Genomic DNA, 19,781 nt, shown 5'->3' on the forward strand with positions numbered 1-19,781 from the left:
TAGATAAAATCAGAATAAATCAGGCAAATTACAATAAATACTGCTGCCCCTAAATATGTGTTTACTGAATTCTATTTTTTTTCTTGATTTCTATAACATTCTTACCTGGATCTCTCTAAATGTCCTGTAGATTCCCTGCAAGGATCTTAATAGGTTGTTCCATTACCATTCAATATGAAACAGCCCTGTTGGGAGAGCTCTCAAGTAGTAGAGGCTTCTGGCTGTTTGGGTTTTTTGTTTGTTTAAGATTTTATTTATTTATTTGACAGATAGAGATCACAAGTAGGCAGAGAGACAGGCAGAGAGAGAGAGGAGGAGGAAGCAGGCTCCCTGCTGAGCAGAGAGCCTGATGAGGGGCTCCATCCCAGGACCATGCGACCATGACCTGAGCCAAAGGCAGAGGCTTTAACCCACTGAGCCACCCAGGCGCCCCTGGCCGTTTGTTTTTAAAGATTTTATTTTTAAGGAATGCTCTCCACCCAACATAGGGTTGGAACTCACAACTCTGAGATCAAGAGCTGTATCAGACTTAGCCAGCCAGGCACCTGGGGCCATAATTTCTTATTGCATGCTCTAATCCCATCCTCCCTAGTAGATTCCACTTTTGCCTGTATGCCTCTATCAGTAGCTTCACTGAAACCAGTGAGCGGGTCTGTTTGTAGAAATGGGTTTTATTTATTTCACTGGGAACTTTCAGAAATTTACACAAAATTGCAGTGAGGATGAAGGTAACAAGAAAATATTTTTCAAACTGAAGCACCTAGCCATATGCCATTGTGTGTATTGTATAGGGAGAAATACCCAAGTACCTGTCAGCATCTAGCACATGAGGCTCTGGTCTGCTGCCCTCATTTTCTTGGCAGGTCCAGGAAACTGTTCACAGTTTCAGGCAACCTGGCTTTGCCTAATCTCTCCTGTTTTCTTTCAGTGCACCACAAGAGGGCGGCATTTCGTCATATTCTACTTGAGTTATATACTGACAGTGAGCCTGACTTTAATTGAAATTGGAAGTTGGAATATTAATGTCAAAATTGTTCAGTTAATGAAACTCTAGGATTACAATTTCATCCCCAAAATTGTGGGACCAAAATGCATCCAAAAGGAAAGTCATCAGTTTAGCAATGATAGAGGGAAACCTTCCAGTGTGTTATATAGCTCAGAAATAAAATACTATTTGGAGAAGGCTGTTGCTAAGTACGGGGAGTAACTTTTCCTGAATTCATTCATTGCAGCAGATACAGTGTATAGAGGTGTTGGCTTATTTCTGCAGACATTAAATTAGAAGACAGAAATAAAAAAGAGACTTCTATTATCTTTTACTTGAAGGTATCTGTAGGTACTGTATACATACAACAGAGGTTGAAGCATGAGTAAAACATTAGGCATATTAGTCACTGTGCAGTAATTAAAACCAATACCATAAACAAGCATAAATTACTAACTACTAAACAAGTCCCTTGGGTCAGACAGATTCAGTCATTTCTTTCTCTGAGCAATTCCCTTCTGCCATAAGCCACAGAGAGGTGATTAAAAGAAAAATATATCATTGAAGAGTTAGATTTTGCCTTGCCACATTTGACCCTAAAAATGTATCCCTAATAAGAGGAATTAAATCGTGTAGAGGACCATAAAGATTATTGTCTGGCATCTTTCTACTCCTTGCCCTGCTTTATAACCTAAGTGGCCTCTTGAGCCTAATCAGATTTTGACAAGATAGCAATCATAAGAATCAGAAAGAAAACTAACCAAAAATATATTAATACAGTCTATTCTGTCCCCGATTCATTCCCTGTGGAAAAAGAAACCCACCTTAAAGACTAAAGCAAGTCAAGGAAGTCTGAATAAGAAACCTCAGTTTTGCTACATTTTAGAAGGAAACCAAGTCTTGTGAGTCTCATTTTCTGGCTTTGATCTGGTTGTCAGTTGGGATGGACTTGCCCAAATGATGGCCCACAGAAAGGCCGAATGTTTCATTTTTCTGCTCATCCTGCACTTCCTTTTTCATTAAGAATCCTGCCTGGAAGTTTAAGTCAAAGAGGCTACTTGGAGCAAAATACAGTGGAGTCTCATCCCAGATATTCTCCAGGCGTTTCTTCCATCCTTCCAAGATCTGAATTCGGGCATCCATAGGAGTGTGCCCAATGCTGTAGGTCAGTTGAGGTTCCAAGACTTGGAAGCCACAGAAATGGAGAGTGCCACTCTGGGGAAACACAAAAGCACAAACATGAGTCACAGAACAAACCCTACACAGTTTGTGCCATATACAAACAATAAAAGTTAATCTAGGTTTTCCATTAAGACACTTCGATATGGGGACCTGAGCCCTTCTGGAGAATCAATTCATAGTTATTGTCTCTCATCTGCGCTCTATCCCTAGCTGTTACCTATGTTAGCCTATTCAGCTGAGCTCCTTTTTAAATGAATAAAACCTTGAAACCCTGCCAGCCTAGGATCCTCTGCCAAAAATACCGGAAGTTCTATTACATAAGGGAGTTTCAGCTTCTTGGCAGCTGACTTGCCAAGGCATGCAGATGTGCCTTTCTCCGCCTCTCCATTTAACCAGATGAGCCTCCGCAAATGATTCTTATAATTTATTCTCCAGTATTAATGGTTCACTCTTACAGATGGCCACCTCGTTTGCTCTTCTCTCCAACCCTCTTCCTTGGAAGAGATTATCTTGATAGTCCAGTGACCAACCACAAAAAGCCTACCTCATTTTTCACTTTTGTTCTAACTTCACTCTGGACTAAATCATTTCTTACAATTTTCTAAGAGTTTGTGAGGCTGTAGCAGCAAATTGGAGAAAGCCAGGAAGCTTGGAGAGAGAGGTCAGTCATCTGGAGAGAATAGGGGCACATGGCTATATGAATCTAGGGATTACATGCACGAGCCCTTGGTTAGGAGGCAGCAATGTTTGGAAGAAAAATTCAAATTTTTCTTGCAATAAGGGGGTCTGGGAAGACAAGCAGGGCCTAAAAGGGAGCTCCCTGTCCCTGGAGTTCTGAATTATTACATTGCTTTCCTCCTCACCCCTCAGGTCTATTTTCAGCTGTGATCTTGAGGATCTGGACCCCAAAGAAACCTCAATTAATTAGCCCCCCACCAAAGGTTCATTGAAAACAAAGTAACCTGAATTGGCCAGAGAATGATATTCATGTCTCCGTGGATACCCTGCAGAGAGTACATGGAGCCGCTGCCACCAGTGGTGATGGAAAGCATGGTCTTCTTATTCTGCAAAAGGCAAGTCATTGTTTCCCTCCACAGCTCCATGGTGACAGGAAGTTAATGAAACAGCCCCTGGGAAAAGAACACCCAAGTCCGCCCAGCTGCACATTGACTCCACTGAGCTACTCAGTGGGGCTCCAGGAGTTACAGCCATGGCTAGCCAAGGACTCCATACTACTGGTGGCAAATTGGGGGAACTACAAAACCAGTGTGGATTGCTGGCGCCCAAGTAGAACTCTATTGTTTCTACCTGTCTCCCCGCAGTGCTACACATGTATTTAGTCATGGAATCCAAGAGGCCTCAAAATATTTCTTGTGTAGTAGCTGGGTCTCTAAAAAACGAAGATAGACTTTCTATTTTATTTTTATTATGGAAAATGTCATACGTAGAGAAAATAGTATAATGATGCTTCCACATACACACCACCACCCCCAGCTTCAACTCTCAGTATTAGCTGTAACTCAAACCCTTCCCTCTTAGGTTCCCGGGCTATTTTATGAGACTGATGCGCTACCTACTGTGCAAAAGAGGCACCTCCCCAGGTTATTTTAAAGCAAGTCCTAAAGTCATGTCTAAATACTTCCAAAAACTTTCCGATCCATCTCTCCCAGGATCTCTCTTCATATCTGTTCAAAACCCTGCCTCAGAAGAGAGTCGAACCAGAATCTAGCTGATAGAGAAAGCAGAACTATCCACTTACCCGGAAAGGTCCCTTGTCATACATGGCAGCATATGTGTAAGCAAACTCCCCTATGAGCACTCGCTCAAACCAGCCTTTCAGGATGGCAGGGACTCCAAACCACTGCAGTGGGAACTGTGGGACAGAGGACAAAGGGGTCAGATCAGAAGGTGGCTCAGGTGCTTAGCTGCTGCCTATGATGTCACAGGCAAACTTCTTGGTCGACCTTTCTTGGTCAGGCCCTTGTCATTTCTTCTGGAGGAGTTAGCACATTAAAATTATTGTCCTTGGTCAGTCAACTTGACACTCCTTGACTTGATATCTTTCTCTGATACTTGAATAGTTACTGACCTACAGGAGAGGGGCAAAGGGGGTTGGGTGTTTGTTTTTCTTTTTAAGGTTTTTATTTATTTATTTGACAGAGATCACAAGTAGGCAGAGAGGCAGGCAGAGAGAGGAGGAAGCAGGCTCCCTGCCGAGCAGAGAGCCCGATGCGGGGCTCGATCCCAGGACTCTGGGATCATGACCAGAGCCGAAGGCAGAGGCTTTAACCCACTGAGCCAACCAGGCACCCTGGGAGTTGGGTTTTAAAACAGAAAGAACACGAGATTGTGTTCTCGCCCTGATTCTGCCACTGACATGATGTAAAACCTCTGCCCCATAAGCCCCTTACTTTCCCTGTCTCATGTGCCTACTTGTGGAAAGAGGGGCTTGAGTAACCTCTAGAGGCTTCTTATATTTATGACTCTGCAACAGTGAGGGGCCACCGGCAGCTTTTAAGAGAAATGTGTAGGTTGTTTAGACAAGTAGATTTGGTCCCTGTGAATGTTCTACAGTCAGAGCTGAAAATAGAATTGTTTGGCTTGCAGGATATTGAGAGTTTATTCTTCCTCTGGTTGTTCATGGAGAAGTGAGGAAAGTGAGCAAGAGGCTAGCCCACATGGCACCTCGGTTTGAATTAAAGTGTTCCTCCTCAGGACACTATTTCTATGTTGAAAGACTATCATTCATAGTACGCTGATTCTTCTATTGTAAGACTTTGCCTCTCGTCCGTTGGTAACATGTTATAATCTAAAAATCTGCAGTGTATATACATTGCTCTTTGATGTTGCTATTTGGCAGTGCACAACCTGCGCAGTTGTACTTATAGTAAATTAAACTTATGTGTCGGATAGAAGCTAAATTAAAAGACCCCCAAGATACACTCCAATTCTAAAATATGAGATGCATACTTGAAAGCTGCTCCTGCCGCTTCCTTGGTTGCACCAGGATACGATGCAGCAGAAAACACGCCCCCAAGAAGACATTCCAGGGGACACTGGCTAATGGTGCGTGGCTTTGATCTATAGCAGCAGGACTGAGGGTCGAATAAAAGACCTAAAAGTTTGGATTCTTTGCAGCTGATTGAATAATTGCAAAAACCACAGCTGGCATCACCCTCCCTGTGCTGTTTCTAGTGTCAAAGACATCCCATGTTTAGTATTAAAAAGCTGGTTAGAACCAGGAGAAGCAAAGCCACTGAGTCCAGTCTGGCATTTTCAAGAGAGAGGCCTAACAAGAAGCATATGCATGTCCAGTACTGACTGCCTAGCAGGGAGACAGCTTCCAGGAGAAGAAAGGCCCCACTCTGCAGCTGGAACACATTAAGCAGGGCAGCGGGCCCTTCAGCTGGAAAGCTCCCAGAGGTCTCTTTCCCATGCTTCCCTCGGCAGACCCCTTGGGGTGCTGATGCAGGAAAAGGGGACAACAGCAAACTGGGAAAAATCCCACAAGGAATCCCTAATTGAAGAAAAGCACCAGGCTCTGGTGTCATTTCTGTAGCCACTCCTCCCATAGAGGAGTATGGCTGGGGCACCGGGTCTATCAATCTGTGTAATAGCACACCTTTGAAGTCATCACCGTTCTTTACAGAGAATGCACTCAAGTGGGTAACTGACTTTCCTAAGATCACATAGCTAACGAGGTGACCAGGCTCGGGCAGTAAGAACTCAAGTGTCCCGACACCTCTTCTGATGTCTGACCACACCTGAAAAATCACAAGGTCCGCGGCTTCCAGCTTCTTTTGTTCCGCCACAATATCCGGGCTCAGACGGCCTTCCTTGTAAGCTAGAACAGATTCGGCAGGATACTGAAAGTTCCCTGGGTCCTTCAGTGTGCCTGCCTCGAGGAAAAAGACAGGTTGGAGCCAAAAGGGCCCAGGCAGGGCCAGAGAACCCGCAGCTGAGATGTGCCACAGAGACCTCATGAAAGGAGGGAGCTGCTCCTACCTGTGATGTCCTTTCTGGAGATGACGGGATTGAAGTTCATAGCGTATAGGTCCGACACAGTGACCTCCCATCCTTTCCTCTTCAAGGCCTCCACCGCAGCCTCCTTCATGGCATAGTTGAAGGATGTCTTCTCTGCGTGGGCCAGGACGATCAGTGCTCTTCTGGCTGCTCAGGTACACACAAGGCATATGGAGAAAATCAGTTACCAAGAAGCAAAGCTTCAGCTGCAGGGCAGCCAAGCCAGGATCCACAAGGCAAGAATCAGCTTCAGGGGTGCCTGGCTGGCGCTGTTGGCAAAGCAGGGGGCTGTTGATCTTGGGGTTGTGATTTCAAGCCCCACATTGGGCATAGAGGTTACTAAATAAATAAAAGAAAAAAAGGGAGAGTCTACTTTGTTAGGCAGTAGGTGATGCAGTCACCTACTAAAGATGGAATTAACCCCTTCGAAAACTAATATAAGGTGTTAGGAGTCAGGATAGTGGTTCCCCTTGTCAAGGAGTAGTGATCAGAAGGAGCTTTGGGGGTACTGGCAATGTTTTATTTCTTCATCTGGGTGCTGATCACACAAGTCTGTGACAAGCCACTTCGATTTTGTGCACTTTTCAGTGCGTCTTATATTCAATACATATTTTGAGTGGGTTTTTTTTTTTCCAGTATCCCACAAACACACAACATAGAGCAATAAATTCCTGGCAGAGTAAACCTCTAAAGGGAGAATTTGTATAACCTCAAGATAGAGAATATTTTTAAGAAAGACTAGAGATTCAGAAACCATGAAGGAAAAGCTTGCCAGGTAAAGCCACATGAAAATTAAAAAATTTGTTTGTACCAGAAGGCACCATAAACAAAGTCAAAAGACACCAGCTAGACGGTATCTGCAACTCTTATCACAAAGGGTTAAAATCCCAAAGAATGCCTATAAACAGAAAAAGACAATGCAACAGAAAAATAACTCAAAGCCACTGCTGCTATATAAGGAGGAAGAAATGCCAATGAAAAAAACAAATGAGCAAGTGCCTGCCCAGCACTTTAGGGAAATGCCCTCTGGAAAAGCACATTAAAATGAGATATTAGGGGCACCGGGGTGGCTCAGTGGGTTAAGACTCTGCCTTCAGGGGCGCCTGGGTGGCTCAGCGGGTTAAGACTCTGCCTTCAGCTCAGGTCATGATCTCAGGGTCCTGGGATCGAGCTCCACACCCACACCCAGCTCTCTGCTGAGCAGGGAGCCTGCTGCCCTCTCCCTCTCTGCCTGCCTCTCTGTCTACTTGTGATCTCTCTGTCAAATAAATAAATAAAATCTTAAAAAAAGAGAGAGCGAGAGATATTATTATTTACCCATCAGATTGGCAAAGCTGCGGCAACAGGCTGGCTCAGTCCGTGGAGGGTGCAAGTCTTGATCTCAGGGTTGTCAGTTCAGGCCCCACGTTGGGTGTAGAGATTACTTATAAATAAAATCTTAAAAAAAAAAAAAAAAGATTGGCAAAACAATTTAAGACAAGGAATACTGAGGTCTATTAAGACTGCAGGAAGACTGGCATGTTGCTGGTGAGAATACGAGCTGCATCCACCTTTGGGGAGAGTAATTAGGCTGAATCTTTTAAAATTGTAAAGACACATAAATCTTTGGGGCACCTGGGTGGCTCAGTTGGTTAAGTGCCTGACTCTTGATCTCAGCTCAAGTCACAATCTCAGGGTTGTGAGATCGACCCCTGTGTCGGCATGGAGTCTGCTTAGGATTCTTTTTCCCTCTCCACCTTCCCTCTGTTCACTCTCTCTCTCAAAAAAAAAAAAAAAAAAAAAAAAAAAAGAACACATAAATTTTTGATCTAGTTCTCCATTTTGGGGAATCTGTTTTACAGACTAAAAGCATTGGGACATAAGGATACATGAACAAGGATGTGTATTGTTTTAGTGTTTTCATCCGCAAAAATTGGATACAACCTAACTATTTATGGGGACTATTTGAATAAATTACAATATATATAGACCAAAGACTGGTATGTTGTTAACAATTAAGAGTTAACTACATATAATCACCCAGAAAAAAGATATCCATGATATACTGTTAGCTCATAAAATGAAGTAAATGTGAACCCATTTTTATAAAAGACAAAGAAAGAGGGGCATCTGGTTGGCTCAGCCGGAGCTTGCAACTCTAGATCCTGGAGTTGTGAGTTTGAAGCCCATGTTGGGTATAAACATTACTTAAAAAAAAAAAAAAAAAAAAGACAAAGAAAGAAACCTACATATATGTGTGGGTAGATATGCAGTATATAGGTATAAGAGGAAATTAGTTTTTTTAGCTAAGAGATGACAAGGAGATAGAGACAGAGGGGAATGATTTACTTTTTTTTCTTGGACCTGTATTAATAAAACTGTTAGAACAAGAATGCTCTAGTCTTACAAGAACAGCATTTTAAGTTCTATATTTCTTTTCAGGATTTTATTTATTAGAGAGAGAGAGAGAGGGTATGAACGGGGAAGGAGGGTCAGAGAGAGAGAGAGGGAGAAGCAGGCTCCTCACTGAAGAGAAGCAGGCTCCTTGCTGAGCAGGGAGCCCGACGTGGGGCTTGATCCCAGGATTCCGGGATCACGACCCCAGCCAGAGGCAGCTGTTGGTTTTTTTGTTGTTTTTTTGTTTTAAGATTTTATTTATTTATTTGACAGACAGAGGCAAAAGGCAAGTAGGCAGAGAGGCAGTCAGAGAGAGAGGAGGAAGCAGGCTCCCCACTGAGCAGAGAGTTTGATGCGGGGCTCGATCCCAGGACTCTGGGATCATGGCCTGAGCCGAAGGCAGAGGCTTTAACCCACTGAGCCACCCAGGCGCCCCAAAGTTCTATTTATTTTACAGTCATCTCTACCCAAGGTGGGGCTTGAACTCACGACCCAGAAGCCCGAGCTCCTCCAACTGAGCCAGCCAGGTGCCCCTTTTTCTTCTTTATTTTAACTGAAGTATATTTGACACACAACGTTACTTTCATTTCAGATGAACAACACAGTGATTCTGCATGTCTGTACATTAGGCTGGGCTCACCCCAAACGTAGCTCCCGCCTGTCATACCCCACCACACTGTTATATCACCACTGATTGTATTCCCTGTGCTGTACCTTTCACTCCCCCCGACACTGCCCCCCACCCCAACTTATTCATTCCATAACTGGAAGCCCATGCCTCCCACTCCCCTTCACCCATTTTGTCCTGCCCATCCCATTCCCCTCTGGCAAAGTCCCTTTGTTTGTTTGTTTGTTTGTTTGTATTTATGGGCATATGTCTTCTTGTTTGTTTGTTCATTGTTTGGGTTTTTAGATTCCACGTACAAGGGAAATACTTTTTGCCTTTCTTTGCAAGAATACCATTAATGGGTGCTTACTCTGTGCTAGGCACTGCTTGGAGTGCTTTGCATTCTTTTGCAGTTGTCCTGGCAATGCTGAGATAGCTACAGTGAGTATCCTCATATCATAGATGGGAACACTGAGGCACAAACAAGTCAAGAAAGTTAGCATAGTGAGGGGTAAAACTGGAGTATTATTATTTATTTGAGAGAGAGAGCGCACCTGAGAGCAAGAGAGAGACTGAGAGAACGAGTGATTCAGGAGAGGCAGAGGGAGCCCGACATGGGACTCGATCCCAGGACTGTGGCATGAATCTGAGCTGAAGGCAGATGCTTCACTGACTAAGCCACGCAGGCGCCCCTGAAATTGGGGTAATTTTAAAATATATAGACATAGGGGCGCCTGGCTGGCTTCGTCGGGGGAAGCTGAGGCTCTTGATCTCATGGTTGAGACTGCAAGCCCCACGCTGAGTTTAGAGATTTTTTTTTTTAAGTACGCGCGCACACACACACACACACACTCCATATATATATATGGAGAGAGAGAGAGAGAGAGAGAAATCTACACAACCGCATGCAGGCAGCGGCGGGGGGAAGGGCCAGAGAACGGAAGAGAATGGAGGAGCCCACCACCACCGCCGCTCCGAGTCACTGGGACCACCACCTGGTGTCTCACTGCTCCCAACAGTTGTGCCCATGGGCGGAGCGCCAATGGGCGCAGGTGCTTCGGGTTCAATGCAGGCCGGCGTCAGCTTCCCGCCCCCAACCCTCGCGAGAGCAGCGTCGCCAGGCTTGCTCGCGGCGTTTCAGACGCCGCAAACTCTGAGGTGGCAGAATGGAAGTTTGATAAGGCATTTACAAGCTATGAAAGTGGTTTATCTGCTTTGGATGGCCCCGGGGCGGGGGAAGGGAAAAGAGCTCCTGGGGCTGCCTCAACAAGCTCCTACCCCCAGCCTTTCTTTTTTTTTTTTTTTATCAAACTCCACGACTTCCCATTCTCAGGAGAAATGTGAGTACCTTAAGTTCCCACGAGCATTTTCTCTGTGACTGAACTTTGCATTAGTTACATCAGTGTTTACTGAATACTGCTTTGTCAGTTTTTTATTCTCTTGGCTTCCTACCTATATATAAATATTTTTTTAACTTCTTTTCTTTTTTTTTAAGATTTTATTTATTCAGTTGACAGAGATCACGAGTATGCAGAGAGGCGGGCAGAGAGAGAGAGAGAGAGAGAGGAGGAAGCAGGCTCCCTGCTGAGTAGAGAGCCCAGTGCGGGGTCAATCCCAGGACCCTGAGATCATGACCCAAGCGAAAAGCAGAGGCCTAACCCACTGAGCCACCCAGGCGCCCCATTAACTTCTTATCAGTGTCAGTATCAACAAGCATTTCCTAAGTAGTAAAATATAAAGGTACTTCATGTAAAATGAGAAAATCAGGCTACCTACCCTTTCCGCTGATGAGTAGCTCATCAGCTACGAGCTACAGGACGCCTGATACCTTCAAATACAAGCAATGCGAGAGACAAGACACAAACAGGAAGGACATATTTGCGAGAAATAGAACCAACAAAGTTCAGTATCTGGAATATATGGATTCCTGAAAACAACGCAGTAGGCAAATTGTAAAAGGTGCTACACGCACAACACTGATTTGCAGTCCACAGAGTAGTTGTGCTGCTTTGCCAGAGGGAAAGGGTAAACGGGAGAATCACTACCCCACGTCGTAACACCAAGTCACTCGTTGCCAGTCCTTTTCCATGGACAAACCTGCGGTCTTTGGACTTGAAGGGCCCAGTGGCCCTTCCTGCCACTTAACTAGCTGTATGACAAGCTTGATTTTCTCAGGATTTACCCTGAGAAGGGAACTAAGAAAGACACACAGAAAACTAACGGCGTTAGCCTGACAGGGGAGACCAGGGACAAAATTCCTGAGGAAAACCGTTCACTTCAGGGCTGGCCGATGAGGAAAGGCTTCAGAGGAGCCGCTGTTGCAGGAGAGACAAATGGGGCTTTCTAATTTAACGTTCATGTCTGTTTGCCAGGCACCCCACTGACCTAACAGAAGCCACTGCTTATCCCACGGCTGAGCCTGTCCTTGTTAATGCAACTCTCTTCAGGTTTCAGTCCCTGCTTGAAATACGCTCCCTGTTTCTGTCCTTTTCTGTGTTCTCAAATCCCTCGTTCCTTCCCCACCGGCTTTTGCGTTCTCTATCCACCCGAGCCAACTTTATCTCTCCCTGTGCAATGCTCACGTTCTAACGCATCCTCTCAGCCTCTCCACCAGGCTTGAGTGAGTACCTCCTACCCACTGGGCACTGCTTTAGGCATTTGGGATACACCAGTATGCAAAAACACACAATATTTCCATAGAGCGTACATTCTGGTGTATGGCCAAAGCCTCCCGACTGTTTCGGGGGACTTGGCCTCTGTCCTCTTCTAAGGCTACCACGTTCCTACAATTCTCTGCCTTAAAACTCAAGCCAATCCAGAACCAAGTTTTCTCGAACATTCCTGACTGCATGGTACTCTGTCAAGGGGCACGTTCATTCAAGACCAACATAGAACTTAAACGACTGAAGAAGATAAAGCTGGAAGAGAAAGAAAAGAGGTCATGGCACCTTGTTTTAATGTAAAGCACATCCAGATATCTTTAGCAGTAAAAGAGAACATTACCCACTGGATCATTCTGGCAGAAGAATAAGCAATAGAATAAGGACAGACCCTCTAATCAGGTTTGTGCATGCTGTTTCTGCCTCCTGGGCTCCTTGGGTTCCTGGAGGAACACGTACATGCCAGTCAGAGGCACTTCGTGGTTGTAACAAACGCTCTGGATACACAGAATATTCTGTAAGATGGGAAAATCAGGAACAGGCTCTTGTCCTGTATTAGAGGAGGGAGTGCTGGTGCCCTGAGGACAGCTTTGAATGAAGTAGATGCATGCAGGAAGCCTTGTCAGCTGCAAAGCAGTCTCTCCCAGACGCTTCCCTAGGTTTCTAGAAACTCTGGGTGGGCTTCCAATCCCTGGCTCAGCCCTTTTCACAGAGATTCTAACTCTAGTTTGTCAACCGCAACATTAAGTCTGTCCCCTCACTTGCTTTTGGCAAGATGAGATTCTCTGCATGTGTGTTTTCAGAAAACAGAACGAGGTTCAGAGGGAAGGAAATTGCGAGGTGGAGTTCTGTTGCGGTCGAGGAGATCGCTTCCTAACTGGTAGCACTATCCCATCTGGGAATGAGGCTTTTTGGGAAAAGAGCACCCTCTGCCTGCAGGTTTTCCTTGCTGCTGGGGTGTCTCTGAGGCCAGGCCTGCATCAGGTAAAGTTGGGGTGACCCATAAGGTCTCCCTCGGGTAGAAGGTGAAGAGGGGAGGCTCTGTCACTCCCAAGGGTCACAATCAAAACTGTCCCTTAGCCAGACAGCCTGGGGCTGGTCTCTATCCAACTAAAGGGAACAACTTCCCCAGCTCCAGCCATCACCGGATCTTTTTAATTTTCCTCCAGAAGCAGAGAATTCACTTTTTAAATGAAATCAACGATATTTACTGTGGATAGTAGCAACTTATACCAAAATGTTTTCAGTTATGTAAGGCCAAACAAGGTGTGCCAATGGGCCAAATTTGCCCCCGGACGATCGGTTTCAACGTGTTCTGGAAGGATTTTTTTTTTTTTTTTTTTGCTTCGAGGTCAAGTCTCTTTCAAACGCCCACCCCAGTTTGTGCGAATGGGGTCGAAACAGGAGTTCTCCTTCCCTCATTGTCTGGTCAGGGCTTATCCGGGGATCCTAATGCCTTTGCTTTCCAAACCCCTCGGGGCTCCCGCAAGCAAACTTGGACCAGGGGCCCCTGTTCTCCGCAGCGTGGCGAGGCACTCACCAGCAAGGGCTCCCGTGGTGCCTTGACTGGCAGCGCTGCTGGCCGTGGCAAAGTCGTGGCGCGGGTATGGGGGACCAGGTCTGCAAGCAGAAGCTGGGGCTCCGGGGTGCCCCGTGCAAAGCGCCCGCCACTTTATAGCTCCTGGCGCCCGGCCCACTGGACCGGGGCCCGCCAGGGCGGAGCCTCTGGGACTCTGGGGCGCAGGGTGGGGCGCGCCTGGGCTGCGGTTCTGGGAAGGAAGGGGAGTCTGGGGGCAGGAGTGGGGACCCCCGACGTGGAAGGAGCGGGGCGGGAGGGCGCGGGTAAAGAGTACGGGTGCAGGTGGGAGGTATGCCCATCTGGACTCTGTCCAGAAACCATTTGGGGACACCAGGGTGCCAGTGTCTGGTGGAGTCCCGGCGCGCCCTGTGCCTCTCCCAGCCTCGGGAAAGCGCCTCCGCACGGAATGGGGCAGACAGGGAGGAGGGTGTACAGTGTTGTGGTCCTTAAGCCTCAAGTTCGCTGAGTCACTGTGACTCTGGACTTCGATTTTGATGCCTGAGGTAGCTTGGGATACCTGTTCCTGGGAAAGGGAATTCGTTTCTTCCTTGGCTAAGTTCAGATTCTGCCCTCCGGGGTCCAGGAAGATGCATTTCCCTTGGTGCCAACCCCTGCTCCTCAGAAGCCGGGATTGGTTTGGTTTTGTGCCCCAGGAGCTCATCCCGGGGGTGAGAGCAGTAACAGGGAAGCATTTAAGAACTGCCAAGACAAATGAAGGTGGAGTGAATTTACACACAGCCCTACCTGGAGAAGCTGAACAGAGCACAGAAAAAATTCTCAAGCCTTACCAAGTGAAAGTTGGTCTTAATCCTACAGGTTTTATTGTGCTTGTTTTAGTCTGCTTTTTTTTTTTTTTTTTTAATGAATTGAATGTTTGTGGCAACCTCGCATCGAACAAATCTGAGAACACCCTTTGTCCACCGGCATTTACTCATTTTGTTTCTGTGACACATTTTGGTAATTCTTGGCAATATTTCAAATCTTTTCATTATATTTGGTGTGTTGATCTGTGATCAGTGATGATAACTCCCTGAAAGCTCAGATGATTAGCATTTTTTAACAATGAATTATATCACCCCCCCACCCCCCTCACCCCCAGTGGCGCAGTCTGTTAAATGCCTGCCTTCACTCAGGTGGTGATCCTGGAGATTGGAGATCAAGCTGTGCTTCTGGCCACTTGCTCAGCAGAGAGCCTACTTCTCCCTCTGCCTTTACCCTGCTTTTGCTCCCTGGCTCTCTCTCTCAAATAAGTAAATAAAATCTTAAAACACACACATAATGAAGGATTTTTTAATTAAGGTATGCACATTGTTAGACATAATGCTATTGTACACTTACTAGAGTAAGTGTGGGGTAAACATAATTGTTATACACACTAGGAAACCAAAAAACTGATGCGATTTAATTTATTGTGGTTGTCTGCAACCAAACCTGCAATATCTCCGAGGAATGCCTGTACTACCAAAGGGGAAGGAAAAAGAAATAGGACTTTAAAGTGTAACAATCAGGGGTGCCTGGGGGGCTCAGTGGGTTAAGCCTCTGCCTTCAGCTCTGGTCATGATCTTAGGGTCCTGGAATAGAGTCCTGTATCAGGCTCTCTGCTCAGCAGGGAGCCTGCTTCCCACTGTCTCTGCCTCCCTCTCTGGCTAATTGTGATCTCTCTCTGTCAAATAAATAAAAATCTTTAAAAAATAATAAAAAAATAAAGTGTAACCATCAGAAAAATTAGAAATGAAAAGTACATCCTTAGGGTAGGGTTTGTAAAATTTAAGGGTGTGCTAAAAAACTCGATAATCAAGACAAATAACTATCTTTTAAGTCTGTTTTTTTCCTTTTTTAAGGTTTTATTTTTTAAGTAATCTGCATACCCAATATGGGGATTGAGAGTACACACTCCACTGAGTGGGCCAGCCAGACACCCTGATAAATAACTCTTTAACACAATGTTTTTGAAAATCATTTTGCAGAAAAGAAAGTGATCATAGACAAAATACAAAAATGTTAGGGGCACCTGGGTGGTTCAGTAGTTAAGCCTCTGTCTTGGGCTTGGGTCATGATCCCACGGTCCTGGGATCGAGCCCCACATTGGGCTCCTTGCTCAGTAGAGAGCCTGCTTCTCCCTCTCCCTTTGCTTCTCCCCCTGCATGTGTGTGCTCTCTCTGTCAAATAAATAAATAAACAAAATCTTAAAAAAAAAAATATATATATATATGTTAAAGATTAGTAGCAGTGCCAAGCCATGTTGAGCCTAGAGAAAAATGAACATTCACTTAATACCAATTCATTCTTTATTCTGTTAAAAAATAAAATTAAGGGGCACCTGGGTGGCTTAGTTATTAAGAGTCTGCCTTTGGCCCAGGTCGTGATCCCAGGGTCCTGGAATTAAGACCTACATTGGGCTCCCTGTTCAGCGGGAAACATGCTTCTCTCTCTCCCTTTGCCTGCTGTTCCCCCTACTTGTCCTCACTCTCTGTCAAATAAATAAATAAAATCTTTGAAATAAAATAAAACCTTTGGAAAAAAATAATAAAAATTAAAAAAAAAATTCAACAGTACGTTTGGAAGAGGCTTTATTCAATGATTCATGAACCAGGCAGCATCCAGTCTAGCAGGCAGAATGGGGGTCTGAGGAGCTGTACAAAATGAAAGACTTCTATAGGCAGAAAGGAGGGGGGACAAGGAAGTTACACTTTGTGAAAAGTGGATTGGTTTCTTTTGAGGTTACTTTCCTTGAGTGGGTGGTGGAAGGGTCTATCAGGTAGATTACCTATCTAGTACTGATCAGGCCATTCCTGACTGATTTATTTAAGATTCTAGGTCAGGGTGAGCTGAAACCACAAGTCTGTTCAGTAACATAAGGCTAAGCGTAAGTGACTCCATTTTGGGTCTGTTGTCTTGTTTTAGCAAGTGCCCCCTTCAGTTAGACCCTCAGCCTAAGAGATCTGATTTAAAAATGCAAGGTTTTAGGGGTACCTCAGTCAGTTAAGTGTCTGCCTCTGGCTCAGGTCATAATCTCTTAGGATCAAGTCCTGCTGGGGCTCCCTACTCAGCCTTCTGCCCCCTCGCCTTCTGCCCCTTGCCCCCCCCCCCGCCCAGCTCATGCTCACTCACTCTCTCTTGTGAGCCCTCTCTCTCTCTCTAATAACTAAATAGAATATTTTTTTTTAAATGCAAGGCTTTAGTCCTATTGCCACTTACTCTCTGGAAGACTTCGTTGATTATGTGTAATTCACAGGTCACACAACATTGGGTTCACATTCTTTAAATCAGTTATTCTCTTAAATTCTTTTTTTTTTTTAAGATTTTATTTATTCATTCAACAGACAGAGATCACAAGTAGGCAGAGAGGCAGGCAGAGAGAAGGGAGAAGCAGGCTCCCTGCTGAGCAGAGAGCCTGATGCGGGGCTCAATCCCAGGACCCTGGGTTCATGACCTGAGCCGAAGGCAGAGACTTAACCCACTGAGCCACACAGGTGCTCCTTCTCTTGGATTCTTTACTGAGATCATTTGCTTGGTGGTGGAGGGCAGAAAATATGCCTTTAAAACTTTTGAGAGAATATAGCACACTGAGGAGGCTATGGTTATTGTAAGCAAGATAATGCCCAATGTCTGGAGTACACATGACAGCCATGGTCCCCAAGACCCACGCCAATCAGAATCAAATAGGTCAAAGACAGACCCCAGTTGAACAGGCACTTTTTAAAGCCAACTGACTTACTCAGTGATCTTGTGCAGCTGAGTCTCAACTTCCAAGTGTCCACCTGAGTGCAGCATGTGGTGCTGGCCACGGCACAAAAACCTCTTGCTCAGCTAAAAGATCATCAGGGGCTCTCCTCTTACAGGAACGGTGTTGGCTGGAGAGATTAGGGATTTCTATAGGGCAGCTAACGCTTTAGCAGCAGATTCTACAATGTCTTCAAGAGTTAGGGAGAGGTGCCTGATCATGGCCTCACTGGCACTTACCTTAACCAGGACAGGACAGTAGGGATCTGCCACAGGACATGAATTTTGAATAATGAGTGACTCTCGGTAATTCCCATTTGAATCTGTGACTAGGGACTGGAAAGGTGACAGTAAAACTGAAGGGTCTGCAGACTGCACAGGTGGTTTATTCTGGTTACCCTTGCCTTGTTTCTCCTTCTTTGAACAGAGACACGAGTTTCCCTGGTTTGGGGTCGTTAACAAGAGTCCAGGAAAGGGACCCTCAGGATTAGGGAGCCTAACATGATAGAAAGTGGCTGTTTGTTTCAGAGAAACCAAGGCATTGGAAATCAAGGAGAAGCTATAACAGGTGGGTATCCCAGATCACCAGTTTGGTGGCAAATGTAACAGTTACTTGGAGGTTGCATTACCCACTCCCCTGCCGCCCCACCCCACACACAGCTTGCAGTGGCCTAAGCTAGGTGAGCAATGACATCATCTTTCCAGGCCAGAGCAAGGCAAAAGGTGAGCGAAGAATCATTAAGACCTTCATGGTGTAACAATTAGGAAAAAGATGGTCATAGAGGGAAGGAGGAATGGAAACAATGTCAGAGCAACATTAGTTACTTGTCTTTTTCCTCAGTTAGATTTTTTTTTTTTTTTGAGGTCTCTGTCTTTTGCACAGGGCCTGGTACCAAGTAGCACCTTCTTTAGCTGTGAGATGTGTGTCCCAGGTTTGACACTTTGTAATTGGGCAGCAGGGTCAGTGGTCAAGAGTACTTGGTAGGGTCCTTCCCATGAATCTTCATTTTGCAAAAGCATTAGAGTAAAACAGGAACTGTCTGTAAATGACGAAAGATTTAAAAATGTCCATGGTTGGGGCACCCGGGTGGCTCAGTTGTTAAGCATCTGCCTTCGGCTCAGGTCATGATCCCAGGGTCCTGGGATCAAGCCCTGCATCGGGCTCCCTGCTCAGCGGGAAGCTTGCTTCTCCCTCTCTCACTCCCTCTGCTTCTGTTCCCTCTCTCGTTGTGTCTCTCTCTGTCAAATTAATTAATTAATTAAATGTCCATGGTTAAGCATCTGATGAGAATTCATTATAATAGAATTGACAAGGACATTTGGTTATTTCTGTGATACACAGTATTTTAAGGTCATAACTGGAATGATAACATTGTTCTAGGACATATCAGGTTTGTAGGAATTTTATATAATTTCTATAACCCCTATCTTAATAGGCATCCATACAAATATCACCTAAGAAGAATTAGCCTCACTTCTTATTTGATAATGCTTGCTGGGCAATTTAATATACCAAAGAAATGTTATTATTTTAACATCTTTGTAGGTGAGAGAGAAATCCTTTAGCTTTCCCAGGGAACATCTGGTTAAACCTCAAAGTTAGTTTGAGGTCAAAAGATCCCATTTAGAATTTTATTTAGAATTTTATTTGAAGAAAATGTTGACTGGTTTGTACATTTGATTAGATAGGATATAGATCAGGAGCACCTGGGTGGCTCAGTCAGTTAAGTGTCTAACTCTTGATGTCTGCTCAGGTCGTGATCTCAAGGTCCCTAAGATCGAGCCCTCTGTCAGGCTCTGCAATGATCATGGAGCCTCCTCGGGATTTTTTTTTTTTTTTTCCACTCTTCCCTGGCTTGCACTTGCTCTCTATTAAATAAATAAATACTAGGAAATAATGGGGAATTACCTACTTAACCAAAGTGACAATATATGTTAAAGGCAAGTACAAATGTTTACTTTGTTGTGAGAAGACCCAAAATCTTAGCTGTCCAGGCAAATTACCTAAATGATAAGGAAACTTTTACAATCACATATAAAAAGCAGACCAGAAATCTAAGAAAACCTGTCCTTTTAAGAGTAAGAAAACTAAATCTAATTTTGTACCAGTGTATTTTTCATATGAAAACGCGTTAAAGGGGGCACCTAGGTGGCTCAATCAGTTCAGGGTCCGCCTTTGGTTCAGCTCATGATCCTAGGGTCCTGGGATCAAGTTCCAGGTCAGGGTCTCTGATCAGCGGGGAGTCTGCTTCTCCCTCTGCCCCTCCCCCTGCTCCTGTGTTCTCCCTCTCTGTCTCTCTCTCTCTCTCAAATAAAGAAAATCAATCAGTCTCATTTTAAAAAGTCCCCAATACCCTTAAATCCCTTCCAATCTTAGCTAGCTGAACCAAACATAGACTTCCTTTCCCAACATACTTTTTTCACAAATCCTGTTTTTTTTTTTAAAGGTTCATTTATTTATTTACAGACAGAGATCACAAGTAGGTAGAAAGGCAGGCAGAGAGAGAGGGGAAAGCAAGCTCCCTGCTGAGCAGAGAGCTGGATGCGGGGCTCAATCCCCAGACCCTGGGATCGTGACCCGAGCAGAAGGTAGAGGCCTTAACCCACTGAGTCACCCAGGCGCCCTAAATCCTGTTTTTTTTTTTT

The 19,781-nt window shown here is 45.0% G+C and overlaps 1 protein-coding gene across 2 annotated transcripts; it reads right to left on the minus strand.

The window, feature by feature from the left end:
- Positions 1 to 812: 812 nt before the first annotated feature.
- Positions 813 to 14,088, minus strand: NQO1 (NAD(P)H quinone dehydrogenase 1). Of its 2 annotated transcripts, XM_032325343.1 has the most exons (7): positions 13,374 to 13,486; positions 7,508 to 7,627; positions 6,173 to 6,337; positions 5,932 to 6,062; positions 3,927 to 4,040; positions 3,130 to 3,231; positions 813 to 2,200 (listed from the first exon to the last, which is right to left on the minus strand). In XM_032325343.1, exons 2-7 carry the CDS (start codon positions 7,509 to 7,511, stop codon positions 1,895 to 1,897), a joined length of 822 nt encoding a protein of 273 aa, XP_032181234.1. In that variant the 5' UTR covers positions 7,512 to 7,627; positions 13,374 to 13,486; the 3' UTR covers positions 813 to 1,894. The 2 variants fall into 2 exon arrangements, with proteins under 2 accessions (XP_032181234.1, XP_032181233.1); XM_032325342.1 differs by lacking the exon at positions 7,508 to 7,627 and having other exon boundaries at positions 13,374 to 14,088.
- Between the last annotated feature and the right edge of the window lie 5,693 nt (positions 14,089 to 19,781).

This window comes from Mustela erminea, chromosome 19 (genome assembly GCF_009829155.1).
Source record: "Mustela erminea isolate mMusErm1 chromosome 19, mMusErm1.Pri, whole genome shotgun sequence".
NCBI lineage: Eukaryota > Metazoa > Chordata > Mammalia > Carnivora > Mustelidae > Mustela > Mustela erminea.